We start from the raw sequence: 25,101 nt of genomic DNA, 5'->3' as shown, positions 1-25,101 counted from the left end.
TAACTGAAGCTCACTGATGTAAATCTAAGTTTTTAGTGGTTCATGTTTCCTCTTCCCAAAGTTAAGCATATGAGCAAAACTTTGATTAACTGAAGACAGAAAAAGGACAGTATACCCAAGCATGGACTGGACATTCACATACTAACATATTTGTCAACGTCATTTTAACTCATTCACTGCCAATGGCTGGCAGTGAATGAGTTAAATGAACACAAGTTACATGTGAAAATGCGGAGGGCCATTTTTTAAAATTTAGAATTGAATTTGAAAAGGAAATTTTAAAATATGAATGCTATAAGTTTTAATGAAATGCCAGCGGGAACAAAGCGTACACCACAACATTGATTATCTCAAGTATCCTACATCTTCCGTCTGCATCCAAACAAAACTGCAACCTCAGCCGAACAAACACATAACAGCTGAAAGGTCAGTGTGATAGTACGTGTGTCAGGCAGAACTACGCAATACTGACATGATAATCTCAAATACGCCGTGTACTCAGATGTATCTTGATAAGGTGACATTGGGAGTTTTTCAAGCTCTTCTTTCCTTTAGACCCAACAGTTCTGACATGAAGGTAATCATCCAAATTTTACATCCAACTATGTTCTCTTCATTCACGTTACCATATCATAACCTACAGTTATTACAACTGAAGCTGTTGTATTAGCCACTGAAACAGTAAAGCATCTCAGTGAAAACAAAACCTCTAAGTCTCTAATTCTGTGCACCCGACACTTTTATTGTTTAATCCCACTGATCACCAGCCATTGCATCTTTCTCAGACTGCTCATATTCATTTTGCATTGCTGACATGTGTGTCTCATGTATGACAAAAGATTAATACAACAGTCAGCACAAGGAGAGAACCGATGATAATTTTTGAATTTCTTTGATACAATATCTCTGGCTTCAAAGGCTCAAGCCTCTGGACTCTGTCTATGTCGTCTTTATCATGGTGGCCTTGAAGACGTTGTCTGTGTATTTGTAGCTGCACAAAGATCAGGAGATGCAGCTACAAAAGGGGAAAAAAGGCTAGAAAGTCCCTAATTTAAACCCAATATTTCTCATAAGAATGAAGATGGACCATAGTAGGAGGATACACATCTGCAGGTAGCCATTAAATGTCAGTCAGTACCCGTTGATCAAAATATACAGCCTCAAATCACAGCAACTGTCACCTACAAGTGTGAGGCAAAGACCCTCCAATAATAAAAAGAAAACCCCAACAATCAGATAAACCCCTTTAAGGAAGCACTTTGGTGACAGTGGGAAGGGAAAAACTCCCTCTTAACACAAAGAAACCTTATGATTTTGCTTTGGAGAAGGTGGAATCTTTAGAGGGAGGTTTCCATGATTTACCACCGCTGTGGACTCCACCTCCACCCCTTCACTCCTCATGGGTGGGGACAGCAGCGAGGATCCACGTGAAAACAGAGACAGCTGATGGCTCGCTCCACCTGCTGCAGAATCACCAGAGAACAGTTCAGAACTACTGAACAGTAGCCTTCAGCCACCTCATCCTCCATCAGAGCTGCAGAAGGTAAGAGGATCTGCACACCACTGACATCTGCAGCAACAATTCACCAGATTTCAATCCTCATGATTGTTCATACATCAACTTTGCCCCCAAAACAGAAACAAGTGAGAGGGACTGTAGGGTCAACAATAGCTTCCTGTAGCTTTATTTCAAAACAAAAGCCACCTAGAGTACCGTATCACATGCTGATGCCAATTTTTACTGTCTTGGTTTGAAAAATCCAAACCTTATAGCTGGTTGCTATTAAAGTTTAAGACTCCCAACAAGCTGTGTGAGCAGAACAATACAAAGCAACAGTCTGAGTTCAGGGCAGGCTTCAACAGGAAGAATAACAAAAATGAACTCAACTCAAGGGTGAATTTTGGCTCCTTTTTAACAGCAGTAGTTCATAGTTGAATAGTTTGGTGTCAGAAATACACTTTTAACCTTTAATTTCAAACTCTAGTCCAACAAGAGCCTTTTTCCATGCACTCTGACACAATAAAACCTGTAAGACAACATTTTAAAGAAACCTAATTGATCAGCAGTATTACATCATAAGCAGTTACTTCCTCAATTCCCAACAACAAGCATCAGCAGCTCAGCCAGGTTACAGACTCTGGTCAGACACCTACTGCAGTACAGCCTCCATGGACTTCATAGACAGTTGTCGTCACCTGTTTATATTCATGGTTAAAGTAACTCAGTCTGTGTTAGCTGTTGATAAATACGAACTATTGTATCACCTCTCAAAACCATTTTTGCTTTTCCTGTCAAACTATCCTGTCAGTTTAAGTCGGAGCTACCTTATTGTGACTTATTTTTAGGAGCGCTTCGTTTTTGTCGTACAGTCACGCCCACCCATTAATTAACCACATGAAGACAAGGGAAAAAAATACTTATATAGTGCTTTTTTACTATATTTGAGCACTCAAAGTGTTTTCTTAACACAAGAACATTTGCCTCATTCATATACACATTTATACAAATGCTTTATTCTGTGCCAGAGTGCTTCTAAACTAATATAGATGCATTGAGGTCAACTCAGGGTTCAGTACCTTGCCCAAGGTACTTTTAACATGCAGACTAGAGGAGTTAGGAACCTTCCGGTAGCTGGGCCAACAGTGATAAATGGACCTTTAAATTGGTAAATGACCCACTTTACCTTCCAAGCCACAGTGACCTGTATTTGAAATTTATTTTGTATGGCCACTCATGTCATATCAGATCTGTAAAACACTTGGGCATTGTGGGTGTGTTTTCACCACGTGTTGAGAACTGGAACAGCAGTCTGGAAACCATGTTTGAGCATGAATGAACTTAAAAACAAAGATAAGGAGGACATGCCTTGCATCAAGGTGACCCCACACATGAGCATGCTCACAAGATAAGTCATATTTTTATGACTAGTTGGGAAAACATTATAACAAAAGTTGTGGAAAACAGCGAGTATATAGTCATTCCATTATATTGCTGTTAAGAGGCCAGTCATACACTCTCTGTCATATACTTATTCAAGGTAAAAATGTTGTTTACGCTGACAGTTGTTTTTTTAGCCTACAGCTATTTCAAGTTCCATGGTGATGGAGTAAATTTGATTCTGTATAGGACTTTGATGTGGCTATGTTACAGTTTGATTGTGGCTGTTACTTTCTGTCCAATCAGAAAACTTGTGTCTTTCAGGTCTCTGTGAGCTGATTGTCTCCCCTCCAACATGCCCCGCCCTCTGCTCTTCCTGTCTACTCTCATTGCACTTGCATGTAAGCATCGGCACAGCAGCCTAGAAGACCTGAATAGAAAGAGCATAATTAAATCTGAACAGTATAGGAATGAAAAAGCAGAAAGTGTTCATGGGCAGATATTTCTGCCATCTTCGTAAGAACTGCTAAATGATGACATCATGATAGAAGTGTTGACCTTTCATGAAGTCGACACTTGAATGTACAGTACTTCCTGTTAAGGTATAGCTAACACCCATCCTCTGTATGTTTTCAGGTGCTCAGCAGATAATTACACCGTCCTCAGTGTTGAACATCAGCTCATGTCCCATCACGTATTATGGAAAGAAGTATGAACAAATCTATGTGAGTAGAAACGTGATGTTTCAGAAGACCATTGTTATTGATTGATGAACTAAAGCAATCCTTGAATTATGTGTAACATTTTCAATTACAGCTCAGTAATAAAAATGGAAATAGTGGAGTAATATGGTGGGAACAAATATGTAAATAGCAAGTCATTTAATTACCATTATCATCAGTGATAATGCCCATGTAATTATCCTGTATCAACAGTGGTTGTAGACGAGTTGTAACACTTGTGTAACTGTGTAATAAGAGGCAAGAATGTGGCAGTAATGTGGAAAGAAACACACACACCTATGAGGCAAAACAGTTACTAATTATAGAGTAATTTTTGTAACACTGTAATAACATTGTGGTAATATCATGATACCATCTCTGCATTCAAGTTTTTATATATTGATTTGTGGTAGTAACCTCATAATAACAAGTTAATATTGAATGATGTTTTTAATATATAAGGAAACCATTAGCGTATAAAGTAAAGTTTGTTCTTGATGTTTGTCTCGGACTTCCCCAGGTGAACAGCACGACTGAAAACTTCGCACTCTGCTTTGATGGTTTCTTCAAAACTCAAACTGGAGGAGACTGTCTTGTGGGGCCTGCAGCCAGCTATGTTACCTTACACATAAATTCAAAAAATTCAAAATTGGAATCACAAGTCCACCAAGAAGTGCCATCAATTAAGGCCAGTTTGAAATGCAACTTGGAATTCTTCATGGAATACACCAAGGCGACAAGTGTAAGTGTTGTTGATTGACATGAGAAGTCAAACTTGACTTTTAGAGTCCACAGCTTACAATTAACTGCTAAAACAATGAAATCAAGCATCCTGATTGTGTCTGGATCTGTGTTCACCCTTTACAGGCCGATTTGTATCTGTTAACTTTTGGGAAACAAGCAGCTCTATTTGTGTTCACAGATGTGACAACTAATGTGGTGAGTATGTAAACACTTGTGTGTGTACTTTAATATGAGAGAACCATTTTATGCACCAAATAATCTGGTAGATACTTTTCACTCTTGGGCTGAAAGGCACATATAGTTCACAAATCTCACAGCACATGAAAATGAAAAACACTAAATGGAGACTGGGCGCCATAACCAGCCACAGCTGGCTGCTTTGCATTCCCATACCACTGTTTGTGGTATTAGTGTTTTTACCCCTAAATCACTCTTCTGCATTAAGTGTAGGGTGTAAGTCTGCCGTTTACCTCAGCTCTCAATGCGTCCACATTTACTTACTCTTTATGAGTAAGTAAACTTTGTAAAGTTTGTGAAAGGAGTGCAATATGAGTTGATGAGTCAGTGAAGCTAATTTCTGTCTGATGACACTATATTAAAAAGTAGTTTATAAGGTGTACTACGTATCTGGCTGGCCACTAATCAACGTACATCTGGAAGTACAACATTCTTCTTGTCTATTAGATGACCTACAGATTACTTACTGCACCTTTAATATGTCTGAAATGATTTGCCTCAACTCTGAGATCATGATATGAGTTTTGTGCGGTTCTGCTTAGGACTTGGAAGTTTACATCGGTGGTATCAAAGTGACTACAGTGTACAAGAATACAATACAAGATATCAGTGGATGCAGACACTCAGGTTGGTGAATCTCAGGCTCATTACTTTGACGTTGGGATGTTACAGGGAGTGCTGTGCCTTTCTGCTTGCTCTTGTTGGTTTTTAAACTAAAGTAAACCGTCCATCACTTCTCAGGTATTGCATATGAACCTGACACTGTGGTGAGCGCTGATCCAGAAACCTGCTCCAAACTCACCTGCAGTCCTTGAAACCATTGGCTGTGGTCCACTGGAGCGTTGTCAAGGAAACAACACGTGAATATAACCCCATTTATATTTAAAAGAAAGATCTGACGCGTTAAGGGATTTTTTTTAAAGTAATTTAATTAATTATTTTTATTTAGTGTATTTGGTCTCTTCCTCATCAGCGGCTTATGAGGTTAGTGGTTGATTGTTTTCTTCTTTGCTTCCATCAGCTGTGTAGTGGACACCACCTGTACTGTGACTGGCCCAACTGTCATCAACGTCCACGGCCAACTCAACTTCATCAAGGATCGGTGTGCTTACTCTCTGGTTTCTATTCCGTCAATCCCAAACCTGTACCTCGTGGCAAATTTCAGAGACGGCCGTCGTGAAGATGTGAGCTTTTTGGACAGCGTGATACTGCGTCTAGATGGGCCAGGTGTTCATATTCACCTGGAACAAGGCGGGAGAGTTTGGGTAAGCTGCCTCAGGCAAGCTAAGGGTACATCTTTAACCATATTGCCATGTACATTGTTGCAGCTGATAGGTTTGCAGCTTGAACCCATCCGCTGGAACGTTGAAGGCAATATAATTACACTGCAAAGCAAGACACAAGTAGGCAAGCTTCTTCATGTTTCTCGTGCACGGGAGAGAACCGGACAGGCACCGTTCCTTCGCTTGACCCCAGTTGCTCTCGTCCGTTCTCCCGTACACTGTCCTTTTATTGAGGTTACATGAATATGCATAAGTTCATTAACATATGACGTCTACATACACACAAAGAGTACCTTGCCTGTGTGTGTGTGTGTGTGTGTGTGTGTGTGTGTGTGTGTGTGTGTGTGTGTGTGTGTGGCCTGCTGATCAAAGGGTCAAACATCCTTGGTCAGGAAGAGGGTAGCCTCCCCCTCACCCTAGATGGTTCATCCTAGATAACACGGTGAGGAAGTCCTGCAGTTCATCTAAACAAAGAGCACTTAGACTAGAACAGACGCAACTACGTTAATCCTACCATAAAACAATAAGACACGGTATGACCTCTCATGCTCCCAAAGTGCTGTCTAATACACACAAAGTTTGCAGACTATCAAGGATCAAAACCTCTACCAATCTACAACTAATTACAAAACTCTATAAGCATATATAAGTAAATATTTCTAAGCATAAATGACAATCAACAATACAAATCTAACATTTCCCCCCTTTTTGACCTTTATGCTTGAAAAGTTCCCAGGTATGAATACCTCATGTCTGACAGTTTCAATGCAAACATTTTTATACTCAGCATATGTCAAATCACCCTAAATTACTGAAAAGGTACACAGTTTAACAAATGTATTAGCAGTTATCCCATTCCTCATTGATCTCATCTCATGGCAAACTGCATCCCACAAACAAAGAAATTGTTAATTTAATAGTGAAAATAAGAAGATAACATTTCCAAAAACATCTCAGCTTGGTGGTGCTTCCTCCGGGTGTGCACATCACATGTCTCTCTGCAGAGTGGTTTAAGCTCTGCAGGGCGTCATGAATGTCTCTTCCAGTTGTTTCCATCACTGTCCATAGGACCAGAGTCCAAATGTATGTAGAATAGACATTCAAACATACCAGTTGGTTTTGTTGTTCGTCAACATGGGTCTCAGCTATTTCCAAGCTGCAGACCTCTCAGCACTCCAGTTTTATGGCCTCTTACCAGCCCCCATCACCTGACTTCAGACCTTCGTCTTGTGAGGGGGATATTTATGACTCCTTAATTGTCCACGCTCTGCAGAAAAGCTCTCTGTGGAAAGGGTGCTGGGTTCCGTCATCTTACTGCTGTTATGATCCCAGCAGCCTTCAGAGTGTCATCGTATGCACAGTACAGTGGCACAGCGTTAGGTGATGTTCATAGTAAACTGCTGTTATCACCACCATAGCTTCTGGTTCCTGTGCTTTTCACAGAATCATGACGTCATCCTCGAACTCCTTCTGCGCTGTCGATGGAGCTTGGCACGCTCCCCTCATCCCTCGAGTTTTCATATCCCAACGCTGCTGAAGATTTAAGGCAGAGCACGTCGTACACCTTAATTGTCTTTCTCAGCGTCAATATTGAATCTTTCATTTTATTTAACATCTTGCTGTGGGAAGTCTCCTCTTGATCTCCTGGAAGCTCAGTAGCACAGCTCTCTGTGTGATGTCTGCTGTGCTGAAGATGATCTCTGATCCTCCTGAAGCCTCTCTCCTGGCCTCAGCTCCCATCCTGTGGACGATCCTCTCAGGCACTCCTTCTCGTCATGCATAGTCCTGATTTTGGGCCTGCTGGATCTGTCTCTCTTAGGTGAGAGTTGTCATGTGTCCATCTCCTCTGCCTTCCTCCTGGTTCAGCTGTTTCCGGCACCAGCTGGGGTCCTATAAGGATGAGCGTCGTAGTCAAGGTAACCAAGAGGGTCCTGGTCGCACACAGGTCCGTCACGCCTCGCACTTGGTTGCCCTAGAGTTGATCAGAGGCTGGAGGTTGAAGTGCGAGCTTACCCTACGGGGGCTCAATCAGCACTCCCCCCTCACCACTGAAACAACCAAGTGTGAGATTTCTCTATTGTGCTGTCTTGAGGGTGCCGGGGTTTCCTGGGCCCTCGACCTCTTGCAGTGGCTCTGATAAATCCAGGAGGGTCTCTCGCTATTTTGCAGGCAGTTAAAATGGTCCTTGCTGTGGCTCCAAGGTCTGATCTCATGATGGGCCCCAACCAGCTTGACCTTTGACCTCAACCACTGCCTGGTCCTGTCAGCTATGCGCTTCTCACTGGGCCTCTGAAGATTTCTCAGGAGATTACTGCTGCACCTGTATTTCCTTGCTAGGAAGACAAACTATTTGGAGAGTATGTCAACAATCATCAAACCACATTCTTTAGTTCAGTGAACTTCACTTATAGGCCATCAAAGCCTCATCTGAACATGGATGCACCACTTGCATAGGTTTAATATTTGTAAATAAAACGGCTAATCACACAAATCACTGCAACAATAATAGTAAACATTGCTTAATGTTACTCCTTGGACCCCACCTCTTGACGCATGGACACACCCATGCGCCAACACACCAAACCTGGATTCCTGTCTTAAAGAAAAAGATTAGCTAGATCATATCCCAGGCAACATCAGGGCATCTCCTCCCCTGGAGCAGCACCACCCTGGACCTATAATCCTGCAATAAAAATGTTAGTGTGTTTTGCATATTAAGTATGCTTAACACCTGGCTCTCCCAGGAGCCTGCATACACACCATCATGGCCTGGAAAGCAAAATCTGGAAGTAAAATCAAACTTCATACCTGTAAACAATTGTATCATAAGAACAATAAGCATTCAACATCAGCAAGACAAGTGTCATGTGCAGGTTTTCTCAAATCAGTAAACTACAATTATTTTCATAAGTCGCCTCAGACATGGATCATCCCATGTACTCAGGCAACATTAATGTAATCGGTGACTGCTCTTAAGCAAAGTCACTCCACTTATATATTACTATGGGCTCAAAAGTGGCCAGCTAATGAGCCCATATCAAACTATCCCAGAAACACTGTATCTCTTATTTGTTCTTCTCATGTCACTTGTCCGCTTCTGCCGAATCCTCTACACGCAGTCATAGAAAAACAAACATTAGCAACACAGTGACCATTGGTGGTCAGACGCAGGTCGACAGGTTCCAGAGGTGCCATAAAAAGACCATAAAGTTAGCCATCTATAGTTGTGGAAAGAAGTAACACCAGTTCTCAACACAGGAAATTTCACACATGTTATTCACATTATCAAAGTAACCTTCACATTTTCCCATCAACACAATGCAACAGCATCACCACTCATAACCTGTAAACACAGTTTTCCTCACACATAAACCCAGAAATCCTGTAGTAGGAAAAAACATCAACCAGTTGTCCTGGTATAAATCGCATCATCAATTCACATGAAGAACTGGCATGCTGTAAGAAAAGAAAATGCAAATATTAGCGCTTGCGCAGGCGTATGCATACTTTGTCACAGTTATCTCTGTGAGCAACACAAGCCTATGAATAACACACCTGATAAATGCACAGACACAGAAAATGGCATTTAAAAGGTTAAATCATCATGCAACCTCGAGTGTTGCTGTCATCTTTCTGCTCCTGTAAAGGGAAGCACACACAGACTCATCTGCACCCCTGCCAGGCGGGGGTCAACTTCACACAGTCGTGTTACATCAGTAAAGTCTTGTCAGCTTTTGTCAGCTTTTACCAGTCAGTCAGTTTTGTTTTCCTTTCACTCACTCATTCATGCATTCATTCTTTCTTTCTTTGCTGATAGTGGAACCTATCGTCGCATTTAGTTTCCACTCTCAGCAAAATGACGTCATTTCAAAAGAAAATGAAGAACTTTAGTTTGGATTACATCGCTGAATCCTTTTGGACTGGGACTGTCATTTAATAATTGTCCCAATAAGTGGCTTTCTCCAGAACCCATTTAAATGTGGAGAACTCACTTGGCACAATTTTCTCGACGACGTGTAGCGCTTCTAATTCCCGACGTGCAGATCTGCTTAAAGAACAGAGATTATCAAACAAAACTTTCAGTGCACTGTGAAAGTATCAAAATAAAAAGGCCTTGTTAAGTCATGACACAAACTCCTCATCTCAGGAGGGTAAATCATACCATTAGCATGGTTTATCATACCATCATACTAATCGGCAGGCTCAACTTCACAACAAAAGAAAAATCATCAGCTAGATTCACTCCAAACCAACCATCAGCTGCACAACACACAACATAACCCTAATGTCTTATTAGCTATGAGTTTAATTACCAGGTCTGTGCTCTTCACTCATCTAAATCACAGATCTATTTTATTCAATTTTCCTTTTTCCTTCATCATAAAACATGTGACATGCTGTCATGCACTTCACAAAAGAAGTTTGTTCTGACGTATTCAGAGTTGTGTATCTAAATACAGGATTCACTCGCACATCAAAACAGGAAACTCAGTGTTTTAGAGTCTCCACTCAACACACAACAAACTCCAACACATCTCATTCACTCGTGCTAGAATTCAGTCACCTTTCATTAATCTAAAACCGATCAACTAATTTGCATATCAGCTATTAACCCACTAAGTTGACAGGACGACAGAAAAGCATGTTCAAAATAGTATCACAAAAGACAATTTCCCTCATACAGTAAATTACATGTGCTGCCTCAATCAAGCAGGAAGCTTCTCCCAATTTACCATTTTAACAACTAAATTTATTGTCTGATCACTGGTTGGTCAAACCAGAATCTTTTTTCCCCACAAAAGTTAAACTGTTGTCCTGCAACCTAGAGAGTCAATTTTTTGCATTGGATAAATTCAGTATTTAATAACAAGTGTCTGCTAAATTGACACTATTTTAACACTGATGAAAGATAACAAGCTAATTTTCATTGCATGGGTTTGTGTTATTAGGCAGGTCTAATGCATGTCTGTGGAGCTGCATCTCCAGCAGAGCATGTTCTTAAAGCTGCCTTTCCTACACACTTCTCTGCTATTATTTAATCATTTCTTAACTAATGTGCTATGAGTCCACTGGTCTTTGCATCACACTAAGTGACTTGGACAAGATGATAAACAGACTCACATGCTGAAGATGTTGTCTAATCTTCATGAGCTCTCTTGTGTTTGTGTTAGTAGGGTTAATGCATGTTCTGCTTGTGTGTGTGATTTTGTATATGATGTATATGTTTTTTATATTTGCATATATCCAGACTCCTTCTCAATTTTCCAACTTAAGCAGTCAGTTTTCTTTTCCCCAGGTTTGCTAACCCAAATTTTGATTTCCCACATTAAATAACAGCATTCCTCTGTGTTCTCACCTAGTCTTCTCACTCTGTTGTCCTCTCACTCTTTTGTCCTCTCCCACTTCAACAGTCCAAACAGCCGGCAGTTCTCCTTCAGCTTTGTCCTGTGTTCCACTGTCTCTTCTTGCCATTTTACTCCACAGGTGGCAAATGTCAAACTCCAACTGTTCAGTTCTCCTCAAACGTTTTCTTCACATGCACAGTGAAGTCACAGCCTGTTGTAAACACAGTGCCATCCATCCGATCAGTCAGGATGATGGGTTTGCTCTTCTTCTCTGATACTGTTTGTCCACATTGCTGCTGCTTTGCTGGGACTCTTTGCTCAGGACTTGCTGCTGTCTCTTTATCATGTTATTGCTTTGGAGCTGCATTCCTTGTCTTCAGGGAGGGGTGAGAGCTTGCTTGCTTGTGAGGTTGAGAGACACATGGCGCTGTAAATAAGTCAGCCAGAAACTTGGCCCGCATGTTTCCAATGATGTTAAACTATAACTTTCTTCCGACTGCTGCATGTGGAAAATTGATTCAGGTCTGCTTTTCACCTGAAAGTGACAAACTAAGACATTTTCATTATTATCATCACTGCTTAATCAACACACATCTCTCTCTCTCTGTGTGTTTTTGTGAACAGTCTTTCTTAAAAGCAGAAAATGAAATTGTAGTTGTTTTTGGCTGATCAACACAAAACCTTTTTCCTATGATTTTTCTTTTTCACTCTTTTTTTTTCTTTTTTTTCGTTACAATAGCTGGTGACCTGCAGAATCACCGCTCTCACTCACAATCAAAGGCAATTACTTTTACACAGCGCACAAAAACACTGTGATGTCAGACACATTCACACTCACTTTTTCATCTGCATAAATAAACCATATGGCTGGAGATATGTGCCATGGTGATCCATAAGCATGATCACCAGTTTATTTAATTATTTTTAATCCAACAAAACAAATAAACAAAAACATGATGCTGATGTTATGAACACTCTACACACAAGAGTCAAGATTCAGGAAAACTGCTCATGGAAACGCTGCACACTCCAGTTATCACAGTTAACATAGTGCTGTTTCCCTCTCTTAGAGTAGTTCTTAGACAGCTCTCGATCTGATAATGTGTAGTTTGCTCATCAGCTCAGAAAAAAAACTGCAACGCAACATCACACAGTAGTTGCTCTGCCCACAGCGGCAAAGTCTTACACTTTCATATTCAATTCAGCTTCTCCATCATGTACTTTTAGATGTTTCATACAGGGTTCAGCATATTAGTTGTTTTCACAGGTGTGCTCCATATCTCAACAATGGCTCATAACAAGACGACAGTCTTTCACACAGGTCAAGTGCCTCTATGCACTTCATTAGTTTAAATATTTACCTATAACACTTCACCTCACATGTCATTGTACTGAATTTAAGCAACCACAAGCTTAATGTAGATGACTTTTAACAACTATCCACCTCAATTACGTCTATGGTCTGGCACACAGGCTGTTGTCGATCAGGGCAAGCTAAAGAATAAACATTTTGTGTCAGCTGCCAGGAGCAAAGTCCAGCACAAACGTCTGTCTCCCTCCAACTCACTCTTGGTTGCTTAGAAACCCATGATAACAACAACAGTCGGTGTCACAGACCACATGTTCTGCTCCGCACACACTCACACACAACAACAACAACAACAACGACGACGACAATGACAACAACACAAAATAGGCCTACTGTCCAGCACAATCTGGACCCCGCGGAACTTCTCAACACCCCACTGAGCGGTGGAGAACTCACTACAGTACCCCACACAGCGGTCTGTATTTCGCCCCACTAAGACGGCGAACCAAAAAAAGTTCGAACTGCGCAACTCTGCGACTTAATGCTTCTGTACAAAAAACCCCACTGAGCGGCTTTGTACATCGCCCCACTTAGACGGCGAATTTTAGCCCCACTGAGCGGCCACGGACAACGCCCCACTGAGCGGCGAAGACGTACAGTTATAGAGTTGGACTCTAAACTTACTCGGTGTTGCTTAGCGTGTAATATCAGCCTCGAATCCCGCCAATCGCCATTCATCGAGGAGAAAAGACATACAGCGAATCCACAGGAACTTCCTGGCTGACGTCAGTCTTTCAGCGTGCCTCTCCTCCCCTCGGTGAATGCGATTCCAGGGCTCCGGCTCTTGAAGGACCAATTAATGATAGGTTTGCAGCTTGAACCCATCCGCTGGAACGTTGAAGGCAATATAATTACACTGCAAAGCAAGACACAAGTAGGCAAGCTTCTTCATGTTTCTCGTGCACGGGAGAGAACCGGACAGGCACCGTTCCTTCGCTTGACCCCAGTTGCTCTCGTCCGTTCTCCCGTACACTGTCCTTTTATTGAGGTTACATGAATATGCATAAGTTCATTAACATATGACGTCTACATACACACAAAGAGTACCTTGCCTGTGTGTGTGTGTGTGTGTGTGTGTGTGTGTGTGTGTGTGTGTGTGTGTGTGTGTGTGGCCTGCTGATCAAAGGGTCAAACATCCTTGGTCAGGAAGAGGGTAGCCTCCCCCTCACCCTAGATGGTTCATCCTAGATAACACGGTGAGGAAGTCCTGCAGTTCATCTAAACAAAGAGCACTTAGACTAGAACAGACGCAACTACGTTAATCCTACCATAAAACAATAAGACACGGTATGACCTCTCATGCTCCCAAAGTGCTGTCTAATACACACAAAGTTTGCAGACTATCAAGGATCAAAACCTCTACCAATCTACAACTAATTACAAAACTCTATAAGCATATATAAGTAAATATTTCTAAGCATAAATGACAATCAACAATATAAATCTAACAGCAGCCATTCCCCGATTCTCAATGGTGCTCATGGCAATTAATTAATGGTCATAACAATTCGGTCGATTGTTGGTCAGTGGTGCAAGTTTAGGTTATGCAAAGAAACTGCTGTGTCTCCTCGCATCGTTCTTCTCAGGGATGTTAGAAGCAGTTCTTTCAGAGCTGCTGAACTCAGTGGTTGTTGCTGTGAAATCAGCCTGTTTGTGTGTTTGACAAGTTTCACTCAGTGTTTCCTCCACTTTATCTCTGCTGTGATGCAGCTGGACGACTCCATGTTGACCCTTGAAAGTTTGCCTCAGCTGGTTCATGGTGTGCAGCTCTCTAAGGACCAAACTGGAGTCACTGCCAAGCTGTTGCTCTCCAACCTCAACTTTTCTGTCTTCTTTGATGGCGACACCGCACAGATCCCCTTAGAAGGTACAGAAGATAAAGTTTAATTCATGTAATGTAAACTGTAAACTGTGCTGTTGTGTTCCTCCAGTTTGAAGTCCTTAAAACCTCATATTCCATCCCTGGCTTTTCCAGTCAACATTTTCCTGTATGAATGTGACTGTCTCTTGCTTGCGGTGAAAGTTTTTTGCTTTTTTTTTTTTTTTTTACTTCAGGTGATTCCCAAAATGTTGACCCCTGTAACAGCTACACTGTACTGAATGATGAGTGGCGTTCAACGAATAACATAAATAATCCAGTCCTACACTGTGATCAATCTATTAACTGGCAAGGCTGGTACCGCCTGTTTCTGGGGAGCTCCAATGCTCGTATTCCCGAGAGGTGTATAGACTCAAACAGGTGTGGAACCCATGCTCCTCTGTGGATAACACAACCTCATCCCTCACAGCCAGGTGAAACTGTAACTCGCACTGTGTGCAACAACTGGTCTGGAAGCTGCTGCCAGTTTCCTTCACACACCATTCAAGTCAAACTATGCTATGGAAACTACTACGTCTACAAACTTGAGAGGCCATCTGTGTGCCACCTTGCGTACTGTGCAGGTATTGTTGCCCTCTAAGCATGATCACACTGTAACAAATTCATCTTTTTCATCCTGCTGCTAAATTCAACTGTTCAGAAGGAAAATGCTCTCAGCTTTACCGCAGTACTCTCACTTATTCATTTATGTATTGACTGTAAACAGAGGTGAACACAACAACATCTGCACTTTCTTCAACCACACCTGCTCCAATACCGCAGACCTCTACAGCCAATCAGGTCAGGCTCACTTCTACAACAGCAGTGAGCAACAGTGCAGCAGTGGAGGGGCGCATCCGCCTGGTTGGAGGAAACAGCTCGTGTTCTGGCAGGGTGGAGATCTTCCACAGTGGGCAGTGGGGGACGGTGTGTGATGATTTATGGGACCTAGTGGATGCTCAGGTGGTGTGTAGACAGCTGGGCTGCGGCAGGGTCGTCTCAGCACCAGCAAATGCTCAGTTTGGTCAGGGCACCGGACCCATCTGGTTGGATGATGTCAGTTGCTCAGGCAGTGAATCAAATCTCACTCAGTGCCAGCACTTAGGATTTGGATCTCACAACTGTGGACACTCTGAGGACGCTGGTGTCATCTGTGAAGGTAAATTTGTGCAGCTGCTTACACTGAAGTCCCACTGCTTGATTATATGTCCAGGATGTTTAGCTGACAGGTTTGCAGTCAACGATTATGATAGCTTTGACTTATGTTACACTGTTTTGCCCACAAGCTCTTTCACATTGAATATTTTATTTACAGACAATATCTTGGAGCCTTACTGTAAACCCAACAAAAAGTCCATCATTTTCTATTTAAAATGCAAATTTGGATGATTTTTTACTCTTTACAGGCTTTGCACTTGAACCAACTCTTCTTTCAGCTCTTTGTGATGGTAAATTGGGAGGCTTTTGAGTTTTCGTTAAAGTGGGACAACACCAAAATAAAACACCAAACTGCAATGCGTTTCCACAGCTCTTGATATTAACTGACAGGTTTGCAGTCAACAACTATGATTTTTTTTATTTATGCTACACTGTTTTACCCACAAGCTCTTTCTTTTTTGGACATGAATTCAATCATTGTATCTGTTCTGGTTTTTTGATAATTATTTACAAAATAATACAGATGTTTATTTTTAATTAAAATTTTAAGGCCTTTTTGACATTTACAGGCATTATATTTGAACATAAATTGTATCTTAAGAGATAATGATTTAATTTAATATTAGCTGCATGAAGAGAATTAAAATCGATCATACTGAAGTTGTTCAAAATTTTCCAGTACCCAGTTCCATCCACTGGCTGTAAGGAACAATCTTTCCACCCCAGTAAACAGAAAACGACACAACAAAAAATGCCCAAACAAGTCTGCTTCATACCACCTGTCACTCACTTCTGGTCATTTCTGCAAAAGACAAAGTAGATTGTGTGCTGAGATATTTTGAAATGTTATCTTAAAGATAATCCAAGAGACCAGTCATTTCCAGAGGTTATATCATCCATACTAAAAGTGTGACCATGGTTAGATATTCACATATGCATCTCCTGAACTTATCATGATATCTTGTGAAACTGTTCAAGAAGTTCTAAATAACTTAGAACTTCCAAAATCCAGAAGACTTGTAGAGCTGATACTAAGACACCCTTTCCCCTATGTTTTTTTTTAAGAATTTCTACCTGAGATGCCCAGTGTGTTGGCCTCCACCTGCACTGTGACCGGCCCCACTATCATCGACGTCCACGGCCAGATTAACTCCATCCAGGATCGCTGTGCGTACTCTCTGTTCTCGACTCCGTTACTCCCAGATTTCCTTGTTCTGGGGAACTTCAGGGACAGACGTCGTAAAGATGTGAGCTTTTTGGACAGTGTGACGCTGCGTGTGGACGGGCATGACATTCACCTGGAACAAGGTGGGAGAGTTCAGGTAAGCGACCTACAGCCACAGTTCATGTGTCAGAGTGGAGTCTGATCCAAAGTCCTCCCTCATCCTCTGCTGTGTCTCCTCTCATCGTTCTTCTCAGGGCTGTTAGAAGCAGTTCTTTCAGAGCTGCTGAACTCAGTGGTTGTTGCTGTGAAATCAGCCTGTTTGTGTGTTTGACATGTTTCACTCAGTGTTTCCTCCACTTTGTCTCTGCTGTGATGCAGATGGACGACTCCACACTGACCCTCAGCAGCTCATCTCAGCTGGTTCATGGTGTGCAGCTCTCTAAGGACCAAACTGGAGTCACTGCCAAGCTGTCGCTCTCCAACCTCATCATCTCTGTCTTCTTTGATGGCAACACCGCACAGATCCTCTTAGAAGGTACAGAAGATAAAGTTTAATTCTTGTAACGTAAACTGTAAACTGTGCTGTTATTTATTCTTCTGTGTTTGTCCAGTTTGAATATTGATGCTGATCTGACTCATTCTGTCCTGATCCTGTGCAGGACCTGCTGGTTCATCTGTGGAGGGTCTGTGTGGAAACTCCAGCAGGTCTCTGAGTGACCTGAGGCTCTCTGAGTACAGCTCCACCAGGTAAGACCTCATCACAAGCTCAGAGTCCCTCTGACTGCTGCTGCTGCTCATGTTGCAGATATTCTGTTTGTATAAAGGAGCCTGAACTTTGTTGTTTGTTGCCCCCTAGCTGTGAGATACAGTACAGTGAGACTGCTGACAGCACGATCAACTGCACCAGTGTGACTGAACGGTGAGCAGACTGATCCACACAGCAGGAAACATGTGTTGTACCTTGATCTCTGTTCTAAATTATCACATGTGACTGCAGCATAGATGGAAGATAAACACAACTGATGACAGAATATTATTTTATTGTCTTCAACTTCTTCTTCTCTCTGTGGTACAGCTGTAATCTCCTGAAGGAGGCGCCCTTCTCCTCCTGTAACACTGACATTGACCCAGAGCCCTACATAACCGCCTGCACCGACACTTTGTGTAAATATCCTGCAGTGGACGGACTCAACTGTCAGTTCCTGAAGGCCTACGCCAGAGCCTGCAGTCTACACAACCACACTCTGGATGGCTGGACATCAAAGACCGGCTGCTGTAAGACCTTAATAAGACATTAATAAGACCTTAATAAGCTCTCCTTTGTTAAAGACCTGAACTGTGGATTTTTAGAGCTCCCACGTTTTCAGGATAATACATCAGTGTGTTCCTCTGTAGCCTCTGAGGCCTTCTGTCAGGACAGGACCTGCAGCGATCACGAGTTCTGTGGTGAGAAGACGGTTGGTGGTGACACTCGCTGCTTCTGTCGGGACATTTTTGCCTCCAAGTACCAAGAAATCAACTCTTTGGGTACGACAGCTGTGACATCACCATGACAACAGGGCTGAATAATGGAGGAAAACTTCTAACTGTGATTTTTCTGACTGATATTGTGACGTTCAGGTGATCCAACGGTCTGCATGCAGGACTCTGCTTCAGTCACTCTGGTCGGTTGTCTCCTGGAGGACAAAGACATCAATTACTCTGCCTTACACCTCAACGACCCGACCTGCAGGGGTCAGGTGGACGAGCTCACCCACATGGTGACCTTCAGCTTCAACAGCAGCAACAGATGTGGGACGGTGGTCACGGTGGGTTTCATCTCCTGCTGTTTAAGCTTTGATCTCTGTGAATTCTAAAATTTTTGGTCATCTGAAGTTTATACCAGTCAGTCAACATCTTAAAGAGTATCAGATGTTAAAGATGAAACAATGAAGAACTTGCTTAGTATCTGATTATGTGACCCTGCAGACCAACAACAGCTACGTCATCTATAAGAACACCATCAGGAGCCAGAATTACTCTTTTGACGTCATCACTCGCAACGCCCAAGTCCAGATCGACTTCTCCTGTGTTCACAGTCAGCCAAGCATCCACACTGCAACCTTCAGAATCAGAGACTGGTTTGTAGTGGCTGCTAGGTATTGTTTGAATATTTGTTAAAATGTGGGCATTGTTAACAGAGCAAATGTGTGCATTCTGCAGCTCCGTTGCACAAAAGATCTCATGTGGAGCTTGGAATTACACTCTGATTATCAAGGCCTACACCGAAGCTGGGTGGACACAAGTTGTGCAGCTGAACAGTGAAGTGAGACTGAACCAGAGGATCTGGGTAGAGCTGGAGACTAATGGGCTGGATGGAATCATGGTCACTGTGGTGAGCGACTCCTGCTGGGCAACCAACCAGGCATCACCTACCAGCAGTCCAAGACATGATCTGATCATTAACGGTGAGAGATACTCAGAGTCACTCATAAGTTCACTTTGATCACCTTTATCAGCTCCTCAATAACGTGTATGTATTTTCGTGGTTATGAAAAGCTGTGCAAACCCCGCTGACCTGACAGTGGCAGTGGAGGAAAACGGACTGGGAACCTCCACCTTGTTTTCGTTCAACATCTTCCGGTTCACTGGGGGTTCTGGTGAAGTCTACCTGCACTGCAAACTCCACCTGTGTCCCAAAGAGGAGACCAGCTGCATACCGGTAGGCCTCGCTGTCAAACACTCATAGCAAGCTTTACCTATTCATCCCACCTGTTACAGGAGGGCTTGATTTGTTATGCACAAACCTAACCATCTATTCATTGTTCCAAAGCACACCATTAACATATATGGTCATATATAATCATTTTGGTGCTTTAAGTAAAGCAGGTGCATGTGTTACGTTCTAACTAAACACCTGTTTATTACTAGATTATATTGTTCTGTACATTTTTATCCTCATTTAACTACACTCACAGCATAACACTGAAAACATGAAGTGAATTCAGTTGTATTTTGTTTGAACATCCAGAATTGTAATGCAGCAGCTCGCAGACGCAGATCAGTTGGATCCAAATACGAAGGTGAAGCCTCCATCGGCATGTCCTGGACTCATTAGGTAACTTCAGGTGACAAATCTAATGAGTGGTGTAAGAAGTAAGATTGGCTGCGAACAGAATCACGAGAGGGCAAGAGTGGTTTCCATGCTGACTACGACTGAATGACCAGTTGCCGACCAAATGCTGAACATTGTTTTTGAGGACAGTGTTCAGCAGACACACAGAGCAACAGTACTTTACTCCATCTTCTTTATTCAATTTTATTTATATAGTGCCAATTCACACCAAAAGTTGCTTTGAGGCACTATATATTGTAGAGGCCCTACAATTATCTTTATTGTTGTACTTTCTGCCAAAAAAAAATAAAGAATGTGGCAACAACCAGCCTGAGTTTGATCCTTGTTTTCTGGCTCAAACACCATTCAGGTAGAAATCCAGTAATTATCCAGCTGACGATTTCTCCTTTTACGCAACCTAATGGAGTCAAAAGCATACAGTGTATCACGGTCCTGGGTGATTTGACCAAGTGTTTTTAAGATTTTGGACTTTCGTTTTATTTATGTAAATATTCTATTTGACTCTTGGTTTACTTGTTTATGTGGTTTCCTGCATTTTCCTTGTGCCTTGATTTTAGCTACCCTTTCATTGGCTCACCCTTCAATTTAGTTTACCTGTGTCTCGTTATCCCCGGCTTTCTCCACTCCCCCTTCTCCGTGTACATATAGTGCTGTATTGGACTTTGAAGTCTGCTCATCTCATCTCTGTGTTTCTGCAAGCTTTACGTTTCAGTTGTTTATAGCTTCCCCCCTTGAGCACACAGTTTTTGATGAAAACAGAGAGGTGTGACCATAGCAAACAGGAAACTAATGTTGTAGGAGATGAGGCAAGCACTGAACTATTTTAAATCTTGTTAGGCAGAATTTAGAAGTTGACCACACATGTACACAATACTATGCACCCCAGATTATTTCAGAGCATTAAAAACAAAACAAAAACTAAGCTTTATGCAAAAAGACTACAAGAATTTCAGAATTTTTTGGGATGAGTTTTTGGGTTCACTTTCTCACAAGAAGAACGCCGGTGAGATTTGATCCAGGAGTTTAAATCTGTACCATGACCGCTTTCGTGCATTTTTCAGGATGTCAGTGGGGCAGTTTGAGGTTTGGTTAGCAGAGTTGGGAAGACATCTGTGGAGGCAGAGAAGTAATTTTAGGGAACTGACTGACAGGGAACAGGAGCAGCTTCTAGCTGTGTATCTGAGGTAAAATAAAGGCCTGAATACTTGCAGATGATTTTGAGCTTCTAGAAATAAATTGAACACATCATTTTTGAAGTGAGAAATGTATTTGGTGACTCAAAGTCCTCCTAGAAGCAAGTCCTTCCACTCAGTTTCTTAAAAGCCTCCTGACACTTTAAACATTAGAAAAATTTATTTCAGTTGGCTGTTTAATGTTTTTGCCAAGTACTCTTTAAAATACCAGAATAGAGAGGATGGAGGATTTAAGTTTATTAGATTGATCAGTATTGCTGAACTATGAAATATTTTGAGTGCAGTGTGTTTTTTGCATACAGGCATAACAGAATAGCTTTAGTGTTTTGTTTTTTAAACTTGAGAATGAACTTATACAAAATGCAGCAAGATATTCAAAAAACATTTTTAATGATTAAAAAATACACTATATCGGATTCATATCGGTATCGGACACATAAAGTGGTATCGTGCCATCTCTAGTATATACAGAATGTGGCAACTGAAGTATACACAGAGGGAAATTCAGGGAAGTGCAGACAGCCATGTAGAACGAGACCCAGCTGAACTAAATTATCAACAATGGCACAAGGAAAGCACAAGCACACCAACTCAAAATAAACCAAAAATGTCATAATTATCTGTCAAGTTTATTTCTAAAGTACATTTAAAAACTACAGCTGATGATTAAAGTTATGTACATCTAAAAGAAAATTCAAATAACATAAAACAGAGGACACAATCAAAGTTTAGATTCAACAGTTTTTCCAAACAGTTAGAGTTGAAGCATTCGCAGAGACAACCCTGTGTTTCATCCCTGACAACCAAATACAGCACCGAGCTCCTGTCAGAGCTTCACACTGCAGCGATAAAGCTGTGCTGCACAGTGGGGACCTAAACATAATCATCAAATTAATGACAATGATAACACGATCACATGCTTAACTTGTTACAGACAAATATACACAATACACCTTTTACCTGACATCCTGTCAGAAAACACTGGAATTCACCCTACACCTAAAAATTTCCATGTATGGTGGATCCTAGATGCACTCCAGCTGTCGATGGTGTACTGCCCACAACTCAACAATGGCCTCTGGGAACAGACATAAATAAAAAGTTGTGTAATGTTCAATCTCACATCCTGTCCAACCTTTTGGAATGAGGTCTGTCACACTAGGTGTTTTGGCAAGATGCACTCCAGAAAACATGCCTGTCACCTTTTCATTGACATTGACATTAATTTTAATGTAAATCAAATTAATTTGATTTGCATTAATTAACATTAATTATGTGTAACCACATAATTTCCTCAGGGATTAATAAAGTATTCTGAATGTGTCATTTAGTTCACTAATTAGTAGCATTTACCTTCACGACAGTGGTGATGTCTTTCAATTTGTAGCACAGCAAGTTTTTTGTGTTTATGATTCTGTGAGAATCGCTCCACATGGTTTACCCAAAGTATGTTGATTTCCTCAAAATCAAATGTGAAATGCGCCCTTATATCTGCTCCTCCCAAGCCTTGACATTCTAGATGTCTCATCCAAGTTTTTATAAATCTCAAAATACCTAAAAATTGTCTTTGTGTCCTTGCATGATGATACTGTAACTAGTTTTGTATTTTTGCAAATATTTTGTTGACTTCATAAATAAAGGGGGTTTTCACATAGTTCACTCAAGTAAAATTGTTAAAAGTTAAATTGTCTACATTCCCCACTGGTTCCTGGTCCCTAAAAAGGTACCGTCTGAGCAGAAGCAGATGTAGATTAAAGTTGTTGTAATATGATGGCATTAACAGGACTCTAACAGTGTGAATACACAGTCATCCCAAAGATGAGTTGCAGTGAGGGTGACACGAAAACTTTCAGTGCATGCAAAATGACATCATTGCACTGAAAGATCCTCATTTTACACTCGGCTCCACTAAAATCCCATCTCGATGCAGTCTGGCCAGTTTAAAATACGTGTTCTTGCACAAAAGCACAACCAGAATACCATAGTAAAATGTCATGTGATTGAAAAAGTGAGACTGTGATGAAGATGATGTACATATGACAAAAATTAAATTTTTGCAAGAAATGCATTTTGAAAGTACACATAGTGTACTTTCTGTGGTGCAGTTTGTTAGCCCGAGTACATAAGCATACGCCGACAGATGTTCACCATCAGAGAAGCATGTACAAACTTAACGGTTCTTGATTCAGAGCCCAAATGTCAGAGTAAAGGAAGGCTTTCAGAATGTAAAGTGCGTATTGTTGTTAGCTGTAATAAAATCCCAGTGGGAACAAAATGTACACTAAAGTCCTTATTATCCAAAGTGTTCCACATCCTGTATCTGTGTCTACACCGAGTCAAAGCAACATGACGTATAATGGGGTTTTTCAGATGAGTGTGTTAAGGACTGATAACAACTACGTAACACTGACATGATAACCTGTAAACATGCTGTGTACTCAAATGCATCTTTTGATATTTCAGAGGGCTGATAAAGGGACTGTGGGAGCTTTTCTATCTGTTACACCCAATAATTCTGACATGAAGCTGATGCTAATGACACTTACTAGAGATTTTTGTCAAACATCAGAAAACCTGCTCACAAAGGATTGGATCAATGGGTCAGTGAGTCCAAAGACTAAGCACAACGATCCTTCTAACATCTTTAAATGTAATGACCAATATTTTACATCCTGTTATGTTCCCTCCATTCATCCGCTAAAATTTAAAATTTGGGTTAAAACTTTTCAAACTTCAACATGGCATGTGTAAACATACTAGTTTTCTTAAGTAAGCCTAAATTATTTCTGTTTCAGAATCTTATTGTCAAGAACAACAAAATTGTAATCAAACCCGTCCTGAAAAAAATACTTTTTTATTAAGCCACAGCTGTGCAAATGATCTAGTTTAACTTGAAATCCACAAAACTTGTGAAATAAGTTAAAACTGAGGATTATCTTTCAACTTACACAGATAAATTATGTCAAAACCAAAAGAAATCAGTTTAGACTTGAGAAAAAGACTTGCTGAGGCTCAGAAAGCTGGAGCTAAAAATACAACATTAACAATAATTTTCCAGGTGTCAAGAAGTGGAGTGAGAAGGATCATCGATACATTCAAAGACAGCCAGACAGTACAGAACAAGCCTGGCAGAGACTGGAAGGAATAGATCTCAAAGACTGGACAGAAAACTAGTGAGAGACGTGTCTAAAGACCCCAGAACAACCAACTCCTAGCGAACCTCGTCCCCACAGTGAAACACGGTGAGGATGCTTCATAGTGGAAGGAAACATGAAGAAAGAAAATGTGACAACCCTGAAGGAAAACATCAAGCAGTCAGCAGCAAAACTGTGCTTGGGTCTTCACTTTGTCTTCCAACATAACCACAAAACAAAACATACGTGGCTCCTTCAGGAGGCGATGAAAAACCAGCTCACAATGAGCATTACTGACTGGCCTGCACAAAGTCCTGACCTGAAGCCTGCTGAACATCTGTGGAGGGAACTGAAGACCGAGCTCCATAAAAGATGATCGTCAAATCTGGAGGTGCTTGAGAATTTTGCAAAAGAAGAATAGGCTGGGGTTACTCGGTTCAGGCTGTTATCCAACAGAGACCACACACAGCTGACTGTTAGCATCAGTGACGCTAATAATTCTGACCCTGCTAGTTTTGTGTTTTTGCAAAGTAAGAAGTAATGTGAGCATTCAAAATAAAACTAGGATGTTTGAACACGCTGTTTTAAACATTCCTGCTCTGTTTAATGAAATGTTCATTGAGCGACTAATGACCCACAGTGAAGTGATCATATTAGCCAGTGAAAGAGTGACATTATTCCATTTTTACCTATAACAGTTGTGGCCGATCTGTGTTTAATTCTGGGTAACTCACTCTTACTGCTTAATCAGTCTCTCTGTAGCTACTTAGAGTTGTGTTGCTGGCATATGCGACGTGCTTCTGACAAAAATTGATTAGTGTATTAATCTTTTGTTAATCTGTCAGCACAAGGAGTGAACTAAAGGAATTTTTGTTTGATACGATATCTCTGGCCTCAAAC

The 25,101-nt window shown here is 41.3% G+C and overlaps 1 protein-coding gene, 1 long non-coding RNA gene and 1 pseudogene across 2 annotated transcripts; 2 read left to right on the top strand and 1 right to left on the bottom strand.

Moving 5' to 3' along the window:
• The first annotated feature begins 3,233 nt into the window (after positions 1–3,233).
• LOC146673584 (alpha-tectorin-like) lies at positions 3,234–19,856 on the top strand (annotated as a pseudogene).
• On the bottom strand, positions 7,480–14,008 carry LOC146673586 (uncharacterized). The gene is made up of 3 exons (XR_014908646.1): positions 13,203–14,008; positions 8,594–8,633; positions 7,480–7,619 (listed from the first exon to the last, which is right to left on the bottom strand). It is a non-coding gene; the product is annotated as an uncharacterized LOC146673586 (long non-coding RNA).
• On the top strand, positions 14,283–17,022 carry LOC146673585 (uncharacterized). The gene is made up of 6 exons (XM_085384469.1): positions 14,283–14,445; positions 14,554–14,566; positions 14,602–15,020; positions 15,164–15,595; positions 16,660–16,916; positions 17,014–17,022. Exons 1-6 carry the CDS (start codon positions 14,283–14,285, stop codon positions 17,020–17,022), a joined length of 1,293 nt encoding a protein of 430 aa, XP_085240595.1.
• Positions 19,857–25,101: the final 5,245 nt, after the last annotated feature.

Source organism: Rhamphochromis longiceps, linkage group LG3 (genome assembly GCF_057381845.1).
Source record: "Rhamphochromis longiceps isolate RC_006_pf linkage group LG3, R_longiceps_female_GT1.1, whole genome shotgun sequence".
Taxonomy (NCBI): domain Eukaryota; kingdom Metazoa; phylum Chordata; class Actinopteri; order Cichliformes; family Cichlidae; genus Rhamphochromis; species Rhamphochromis longiceps.
Note: the sequence above shows the minus strand (reverse complement) of the source record. Positions and strands in the feature narration are given on the sequence as shown.

Coding starts and splice junctions, on each gene's coding strand:
- LOC146673585 (XM_085384469.1), top strand. CDS start 14,283: ATGCAGCTGGACGACTCCATGTTGACCCTTGAAAGTTTGCCTCAGCTG. Junction 15,021..15,163: donor CCACCTTGCGTACTGTGCAG/GTATTGTTGCCC, acceptor GACTGTAAACAG/AGGTGAACACAACAACATCT. Junction 15,596..16,659: donor CGCTGGTGTCATCTGTGAAG/GTAAATTTGTGC, acceptor TTTTTTTTTAAG/AATTTCTACCTGAGATGCCC.